Source organism: Eriocheir sinensis, chromosome 15 (genome assembly GCF_024679095.1).
Source record: "Eriocheir sinensis breed Jianghai 21 chromosome 15, ASM2467909v1, whole genome shotgun sequence".
NCBI classification, from domain to species: Eukaryota; Metazoa; Arthropoda; class Malacostraca; order Decapoda; family Varunidae; genus Eriocheir; species Eriocheir sinensis.
The window spans coordinates 4969655-4979281 of NC_066523.1; the positions used below are offsets into that span (position 1 = coordinate 4969655).

The 9627-nt window shown below is 40.6% G+C and overlaps 1 protein-coding gene across 2 annotated transcripts; it reads left to right on the forward strand.

The window, feature by feature from the left end:
• Window positions 1-139: 139 nt before the first annotated feature.
• LOC126998804 (uncharacterized) lies at window positions 140-4416 on the forward strand. 2 transcript variants are annotated; one of them, XR_007752994.1, is made up of 5 exons: window positions 140-1898; window positions 3393-3528; window positions 3643-3772; window positions 4017-4104; window positions 4272-4416. XR_007752994.1 is itself a non-coding variant. In XM_050860886.1 (4 exons), exons 1-4 carry the CDS (start codon window positions 1210-1212, stop codon window positions 4355-4357), a joined length of 1041 nt encoding a protein of 346 aa, XP_050716843.1. In that variant the 5' UTR covers window positions 1173-1209; the 3' UTR covers window positions 4358-4416. The 2 variants fall into 2 exon arrangements, 1 of the variants encoding a protein (XP_050716843.1); XM_050860886.1 differs by lacking the exon at window positions 4017-4104 and having other exon boundaries at window positions 1173-1898.
• The last annotated feature ends 5211 nt before the right edge of the window (window positions 4417-9627 follow it).

A 9627-nucleotide genomic window follows, 5' to 3' on the forward strand; every position in this document is an offset into this window, starting at 1 on the left:
TCAGTCTCTCACACTTCCTCTGTATAATATTTATTATATATTGACCATGGTCTTACTTTTAATGTAGAAACGTGTACAGCCGTCTATATAGAGAATCTCAGATTTGATCCAAAATTCAGTATGAGTAAATAGAAGGTAATATTGGGGCAAGGAGAACTTACCCATATGCAAATAACAAATTAATATTTGACTCGACATCAACCAACCATGTTACACAATCATGCATGTTATTGTTAGAGGTATATTAACCAGTAATTGGAGAAAATGCAATCAACAGGTCAGGCACCAATTACTGTGGGAAGTTGGTTTTATGTTTTTAGGGAGAGAAATAGTATACGTTGTTGAGTGCTGGAGATGGCTTGATCGCCAGATATAACAAAAGAGACTTACAAAAGTGGAATAAATAAAAGAAGTTAACTCCTGTGAGAGAGAGAGAGAGAGAGAGAGAGAGAGAGAGAGGTAATGAGAATGAGTGAGAGGGAATGAGAATGAGAAAAGGAATGAGAATGAGAGAATTAAAATGGAACATAATGAGAATGAGAGAGAGAGGATGAGATTGAGAATGGGAGAATTAAAATGGGACAGATAATGAAAATGAGAGTGAGAGAGAGTGGTTGAAGGCGATTTGGTTCTACCAAGAATTGCATTTATTTCACATGTTCTGGGAAATAACTTTGTGCTCATTGCATTTCTGATTGCACCCAAAGACCTCTACATTCCAGTAATTTGATCTGTTTGTGTGTAAAAAACATGGAAAATTAATTACAGATGCATCCTTGAAATTACTACTATAGGCAATCATTCGCATTCTTTTGGGTCACTAATTTTCTAGCCCAGTTTTCTCGACTCTTACGTAATGTTTCGCCACAAAAATCATTGTATCTTACCGGTGAAATGTTATGCTGCCATATCCCTGCACATCCGTATCCTCAAAATTACCCCGCCACTACATATGCCAACACATATACATGGCCCCCTTTGCGACCTAAGTTCCGGCTACAACAAATAAATCATAGGAAGCCTTAATAATGGTGATTATCAAAATGCTACATAATTCATACAAAATAAACTTCGTTGTCATTCAGAGTAAAATCAGTCATAAAAAGCAATGTGGAAACTTCCTGTGGGAGTGGCAGAGCTGCCAGAGCTCACTTGCGTCTTCCCGCCCGCCCCATCCCGCCTCCCTCAGTTGAGTGTGGGCGGCCGGGGATGTCGGAGAATAATAATGTGTCGGAGAATGATGCCACACTCGCCCTTACCAAGCTTCGCCTCTTGTGCGCCAAAAAGCTCCAGAGGGCAAGAGAGGCTGGCATCACCCTAGAGGAAATCAGGGGTACATATATGGTGGTGAAAAAGGAACTGCATCATAGTGACAATAAAAATAAATGTAAATACGCGGGTGCCACTGGTAGAGCCATGAGTGCCAAGCAGTGGGGTTTAGTGGGGGCTCTAGTGGCTCTGATAGTAGGTGTTGCAGTATTCTATTATGGTGCCTTTATATATGGTAAGTTGGTTACCTCTAAATGCTTCATTCGAAATAATTACATCATAATGGAAGCTACTCGGCCACACACAAAATGTGAGCGCGTGTGCAGCGCTGTAGGTGGTGCCATGGAACTAAGTGCCAATATAACGCAAGAGGAGTTCGGTCGGTGGGCGTATCTTTCGCAACCCCTTGTGGTGCGGGGAGGCGCCGCCCACTGGCCAGCCCTTGACAAGCTAACGGTGGGCTTCCTACAGAGTTTGTACAACAGTATCGAGGGCTCCTATGAAGCTGTCGCGGAAGACTGTCAGTTTTTGCCCTTCCGCAGTGAATTTCTGGACCTTAGGTCAGCCCTCTCCATGCATCCTGCCCGCGCCGCTGCACGTCGCGGCACCAAACACTGGTATTTTGGATGGTAAGTATTTGGTTATATACTGCAGTTGTCAACAAACTCCATGACGTGTTTATATATATATATATATATATATATATATATATATATATATATATATATATATATATATATATATATATATATATATATATATATATATATATATATATATATATATATATATATATATATATATATATATATATATATATATATATATATATATATATATATATATATATATATATATATATATATATATATATATATATATATATATATATATATATATATATATATATATATATATATATATATATATATATATGTTTTTCATATATTATATTCATATGCAGAGAGAGAGAGAGAGAGAGAGAGAGAGAGAGAGAGACGTACCTCATCTCCCGTTGGTCAACTTCAATAAGTCCCTCCACCTCAGGGCCGTCCTTTTCGATATGGTTCCTTTTCCAACACTTTGTCGAACATAATAATCATTCTCTCGTCTCACATATCCATTCATTGCTAATACTACTACGATCTTGTAGTTTTACCAACATCCTTTACTCTTCGCTCTTCATGTTCTGACTCTCTAATCCATTACTCTCCTATGACTCCACACGCCCATCTCATCATAGCCTCTGTATCACATCCAGGAATTCAACATCTTCATTGTTGAACCATTACATACAAAAAATAGTAACATTGACAATATAGGCCTGTTGTAAAGAGGACCTTCATGGGATGCACCCCAGCCCTGCAGGGGCTCAGTTAAACTTACCTCACCTGTCTTCTCTCATTGATATGGTTTCCAGTTCATACATCATCGCAGGTTTCACATCAGGCTTATATAACTTTCCCTATAACTGTAATGAAATCTATTCACAAAGTACACTTGATACGGCGCGCCAATTTGTCCATCCTGCCTGTATACTATTATTAATTGGCCAGTATCACCGTTTGCATCAATCCCAGGTATTTAAGGTGCTGGAGGTTTCTTCCCTTTTATTTGCATCGATTCTCCATTTTAAAAGCGGCAGTGAGGAAGGTGACTGACGAAGGTCACTTCCTCTCCCACTGATTGTTGCGAGCCCCATCCGGGGTGTGGTGTCAGTCAGATGGACGGCCGGACATGCGGGGAGAGGGTCCCATGGTCCCAGGTGGTATATATATATATATATATATATATATATATAGAGAGAGAGAGAGAGAGAGAGAGAGAGAGAGAGAGATAAGACACTCAAATCAATGTGACTTATTCATACATTCGAACCTTTTTCTTTCCATTAAAAATTTTCTCACTCAGATTTACCCCGAACTTTCAACCTCATTTATTTTCTCGTTTACAGCCATGTAGCCCACTTATCCATCCCTCTTACATGATTCCATCATTAATTGATAGTTAAATTATTATATTTCAAAGTGTGTGTGTGTGTGTGTGTGGAGAGAGAGAGAGAGAGAGAGAGAGAGAGAGAGAGAGAGAGAGAGAGAGAGAGAGATAAGCCGTTTCCTCCTCAGGAGTAACTGTTCCCCGGGGGTAGCTACTGTGTTACGGCAGCTGGCCCCTCGCCCGACTTTCCTGCCTGCGCTTGCTGAATCGTCAGCGCTGGATTGGATATTCATGGGGTGTCCCGGACCTGGAGCTGCTTGGCACGTAAGTTCTGGCGAAGGACCATCCCGATGTAATTAGGTAAGTAAATATTGTACATACACTCGTACAGTCACGCACCTTCTCAACGCCTTGTAATTAATTAATTATCTCCTCCAGCTAGACTACGTGCAGCGGCCATCCTGGCAGGCCCAGATAAGGGGTACAAAGACGTGGCACTTGCGGCCTGTGCCGGAATGCCAGTCCATTTGTCAGCCCTTCAATGTCACAGTGCACAGAGGGGACATTAGTAAGTGCCATAAAATTCTATAACCAAGGAAGTATAATTCTGAATATTAGAGTGAGCTTCCTTTCGTAAGGAAACCAAATAATTAAGAGCTATAATCTTTCAAGACTTTACAATATTTGAATGATATGTAAGGTTATTTTCAGGACTAAAGGCATTGGTATTAAAATGCTCTCTCTCTCTCTCTCTCTCTCTCTCTCTCTCTCTCTCTCTCTCTCTCTCTCTCTCTCTCTCTCTCTTATAATAGAAAGCGTACTCTGTGGTGATGGAGTATAGAGGAAGGAGTAGGAATGTCTGGGTTATAGAAGTACTGCATGTGTTTAAAGGACGTAATGGTAATACTGATATAATGGTTTATGTTTAGTATAGTTTACATATGTTAACAATTTGCAAAGGATAGAACAATAACTTGTTTAAACATATTTTCCACAATAAAAGTGGTAGGACGGAAAGAAAGGGATTAAGAAGATATTATTTAACTAAATGGCTGTTTCTTTTTCAGTTTTCGTGGACACTAACCAGTGGTACCACACAACACACATCCACGAGGGAAGCCTCTCCATCACTCTGGGTTCTGAGTATGACTAAGTAATCACCGACTGAACATGTTTCATTTATGCCACGAAATAAAGCTGGTATAAAACTATTGTCAATAATGCAATCTTAATACAACCTTGATCGACCGCTGCTGTGATTATAGCGTACCAGCAATACGTGTGAAAACAACGAAAAAAAGCTGTTTCTTAGCGTTATTTTCTCTGCACTTTTAAGCACGTGTGCGGACACTTTGTAAAGAAAAAGAGAAATCACGTAGCCTATACCTAAATGAAAAGGATTGATCTACGGGCTGCATGCTCAAACACAGCCGCAACATAGACATGTGGATGAGGAGTAAACCTGTGTCATTTTGAAAATAATAATTATGGTACTAATACAGGTTGAGAATCCTTATCTGAAATTCCTGGGACCGAAAGTGCTGCGGATTTTCGATTTTTTCGGACTTCGGATTTTTTTTTTTTAATCTAAATGAAATGAAAAATTAAATAAGTCAACATTTGATTGGATAATATTCACGCGAAGGTCGCCTCCTCTGGCGAAGTTAATACTTACAACATGGATTGTTTTTTGGTCCCTGAATGCAGTGCAGTAACAAGTGACGTTCAGAGTATAGAAGGGGGTCGAGGGAGGCGAAGCCCCATCAGTATTATTCCAGATTATGAAGTATTATGTGTCCATACAACACACTGCCGTGTCACTTTTCCCTTGCAAATGGAAAAGGGTTCTAGAGGGGTGGGGTCGTGGCGGCTGCGTGGTATTTATACAAAATCTTTGTTATTATCCTAAAAACGAAACAATCTTAATACTTTATGACCTTATTGGATTATCCAATTTTATTAAATTCATTTAAAGGTAGTAAATAGCTGACATATGAAAGGAAGCGAGAGGTGTTGAGTGTGTGGCAAGGTGCGGGGCGAGGCTGACCCTGCAGCCGCCACCACGTACCCCACCGGCCCGTTTCACATGGAAATACTATACCCATCGCTTTCTCCCTCCCTCTCCTCTCCCACTGTTCTGGGATGGTTGTTAAATGCCTCTTGAAAATAATCCGTAAAATCTCAAAAAAAAAAAAAAATGTTTGACAGATGAATGGGAGGTGTCTGGGAAGATATTTTAAATGACCGAGCGTAAACACATCACGCCCCCTGCCCCTTTAAAAAAAACACCGTATCGCGCTGAAACTTTGTGAAAATGTTGCCGCAACCTATACCTTCATTTTCGGCATTCAGTGGTGTTCATAACGGGCCTTCATTCTTCGGTGTGTATAACTCAATTTCACATTTTGGTCGACTTTTCGCTCAAAAAGTACACAACCGTTCCTTAATTCTCTTTTTCCTATAAATATTGGGAGGATACTTTTGCGGTTATAAAAATGTCTTGTAATAGATATATTCTTGTTTACTAGCCAATCAAACTTAAGTTATATAAATATTATGCCGAATAATTCGAGTGTCCGTACCATCCCACCTCCCTGGCCAAACCATCACCATGGGTGGGGATGGTTCGGACCATTTAAAAACTTGTTTCGTCACCTACATCTGAAAACTGGAAATAGCTGCGGGTGTCATATTAACAACTTTAAGACCCAGCTGTTGAAGGAACATTTTGAGATAAAAAAAAATCGCACTATAGGCTACGTACTTTAAGTTTTTTTCCAAAAACATTTTTTTTTTTAAAGTGGCCGACTCATCACCGTTCTCCCTTATTGTATATAGCGATGGTGGCAAGGAGGGTCTCCTTGGTATTCTTTGTAATCCCAAACAGGTTGATGAATGGAGCACATAAAGTGACATGAAATACAAACTAAACACAAGTGTACAAGTCATGATCATTATGAAAATGTTCAACTCTGATTTTCGTTGTTCCAAGTCATGGAAAATTTAATGCCTTGTATCAAATACTTTTTTCATGAGAGAGAGAGATTGATTGATAGTTGAGAGAGAGAGAGAGAGAGAGAGAGAGAGATTTACATAGATTTACATAGAAAATCAGACCACACAGACCCCATGGTCCAGACTTGGTGGTCTGTCCTTAAACCTAAGTGATTTTACATTAATCAGAAGACTCCAAAACGTTGCATTGCTACTCTAGTTGATATTAAGTTGAAGGAAGTGACGGTCGAGCTTATTTTTGAAGGAGTCAATCGTGTTACACTGGACCACTGATGATGGGAGCTTATTCCATTCTCGCACTACAACGTTGGTGAAGAAAAATTTGGTGCAGTCTGAATTTACTTGTCTACATCTGAGTTTTACGCCATTGTTCCTCGTGCGCAAAGTGTCATCGATCATAAACAATGTTGATCTGTCTACATTCGTGAAACCATTAAGTATTTTAAAACATTCGATCAGTTTTCCTCGAGGCGACGTTTCTCAAGAGAACATGTTAAGGGTGAAAGCCTTTCTTCGTAGGATTTGTTGCGCAAGGAAGGGATAATTTTCGTTGCCCGACGCTGAACACCTTCTAATTTAGCAATATCCTTTGCATGGTGAGGAGACCAAAACTGTACCGCATATTCCAAGTGGGGTCTGACTAAACTGTTGTAGAGCGGGAGTATTACATCTTTATTCTTAAATAAAATGTTTCTTTTAATGAAGCCCAACATTCTGTTCGCTGTATGTGCTGCATCGATGCATTGCTGTGAGAATTTGAGGTTTGACGCGATTTTGACCCCAAGTCCTTGACGCATTGAACGCTTTTGAGTTTAACGCCGCGCATTTCGTAATCAAACTTTTTATTCCTCGTTCCAACTTGAAGGACCTGGCACTTGTCTACGTTAAAGGGCATCTCCCATCTATCCGACCAAGCTGAAATTTTGTGCAAATCCTCTTGGAGGCTTTGCCTGTCTTCTTCAGTGAGAACCGAGTTACCAATCTTTGTGTCGTCTGCAAATTTACTAATGCGGTTATTGAGTCCAACATCCACGTCGTTGATGTAAATAATGAAGAGCACTGGGCCAAGAACCGAGCCCTGAGGGACGCCACTAGTGACAGGCGCCCACTCTGAGTTAAATCCGTCAATCACTACTCTTTGTTGTCTGTTGCTCAACCAATTCGCGATCCACTGGTTTACCTGACCGTCAATACCTATTTGTTTTAATTTGTAAAGTAATTTATGATGCGGGACTTTATCAAACGCTTTCTGGAAATCAAGATAGACTACGTCCAGTGATTTGGTTACGTCATAAACAGTGAAGAGGTCGTTATCAAAGGTTAATAGATTTGATAGGCAGGATCTTTTGTTTCGGAAGCCATGTTGTGAGTCCCCAATTAATGAGTGGCTTTCAAGGTAACTCACAATTTTGTCTCTAATTATGCCCTCAAGTAGCTTACCTACAACCGAAGTTAGACTAATGGGCCTGTAATTACCTGGTACTTTTTTGTCTCCTTTCTTAAAAATCGGTGTCACGTTAGCCTTTTTCCAATCTGAAGGACAATGCCTTGTCGCAAGGACATATTGAATACGGTTGTGAGGGAGGAGAGTATTTCGCTCTTTGTTTCTTTCAGCAGAGTTGGATATACTTTATCAGGTCCAGGACTTTTATTTGTTTTAAGTGATTTGAGGGCTTTAAGGACTTCATCGGGTTTTATTTCAAAGTTAGACAATGCATGCTCGGGATTTACATTAGTACTGGTGTTGGTGGTGGTGGTGGGAGGACTGTTATTATTAAACACCGAGGAAAAGTAATTATTTAATAGGTTTGCAACGTGTTGGCTGTCAGTCACTAGTGCACCGTCGCTGTTTATTAAAGGTCCAATTCCACTTCTGATCGCCTTTCTGTTGTTTATGTAACTGAAGAAGGATTTCGGATTATTTTTACAGTTGGCTGCAATATTTTCTTCATATCTACGCTTTGCCTGATGCACTAATCTTTTTACTCGTCGCCTTGCATCATTGTAAAGTCTAATGTTTTCGGGCGTGCTTTGGTCTTTCTTTAACCTGTAAGACAATTTTCTCTCCTTGACTGAGTGTTTAATTTCGCTATTAAACCAAGGTGGACTGTTATTAGTGTTAATTCGCTTCTCGCACAAGGTGACAAATGTGTCCTGCTGAGTGAGTAAGTGATTTTTAAAGTTTAGCCAGGCGTCCTCTGCATTGCCGTCATCTGATAGTTGCATATCTATTAGTTTTCGTCGGATTTCTACGAAGTTGGCTCTTTTGAAATTGGGCACCTTAACTTTATTTTCAGTCACCGATGTTTGAGCTCTAATGTCAACGCGCACTAGTTTATGATCGCAGGAACCGAGGTGTTCTCCTACCGTGACATTACTGACTAGGTTATCTTGGGTCGCTATAACAAGGTCAAGTATGTTATTTTGTCGAGTTGGTTCAGAAACCATTTGGCTTAGATAATTTTCCTCTAGAAATTCGATCATTCTATGGGACTCACCTTCTGTACCCGACAGTGTCGCCCAGTCGATATGGGGGAGGTTAAAGTCTCCTAGTATCAGTGAGTCGCTGTTATTAAGTGACTGCCTTAAGACGCTGTACATTTCAAGATCGCCATCAAGTGATTGCCCCGGAGGCCTGTAAGTGACAGATATATTTAAATTGACTTTTGCAATGTTTACTCGCACGCACAAATGTTCAACGTTACTGTTTCTTGGTGTTTTGTCAGTAGGTTGCAAGTAGCTTTTGACCAAAAGGGCGACACCACCCCCTCTACGGTTTACACGATCATTGTTGAAGAATCTGTAGCCATCTATGTTGTATTCGGAACTTAAATCAATATTAGTGGTGTCGATAAATGTTTCGGTTATAGCAATTACGTCAAAGTTTTCTGTCAGAGCAAGACATCGCAGTTCATCAAATTTGTTTCTTAGGCTACGCGCATTGAAACTAAGGACTCTTAGGTTATCTTGAAGCTTGGTAATAGAGTTACTGGAGGGTTCAATGTTACGAGTCTGTTGCGGTGTGAGGTGTCTATTTACACGGGCGGGATGGAAGGACGTGGCTGAGAGTCGTTTTTTGTTGTTCGGGCGTTACGTACGGCGTTGTTGAGGAGCCTTCCAAATCTGGCTGCCCCGATGGGGACAGGTGTATGCCGTCCCTTTGGAAAAGTCTACTCTGGCCGTAGAAATCGTTCCAGGCGTTAAAGAATTCGACGTCAAGCTCTCCGCAGAGAGTCTGCAGGCGGTTGTTGAGGCTGAAGGCCTTACTGTAGAAGTCGCCCTCATCCCATGTCCGTGGTAGAATTCCTGAAATCAAAATATTATGGGATTTAGTCTTATACTGCTGGATGAGCCTACGGTACTTGTCCAGCAGTTCCTCAGACCGGGTCGTGGTGACGTCGTTTGTAC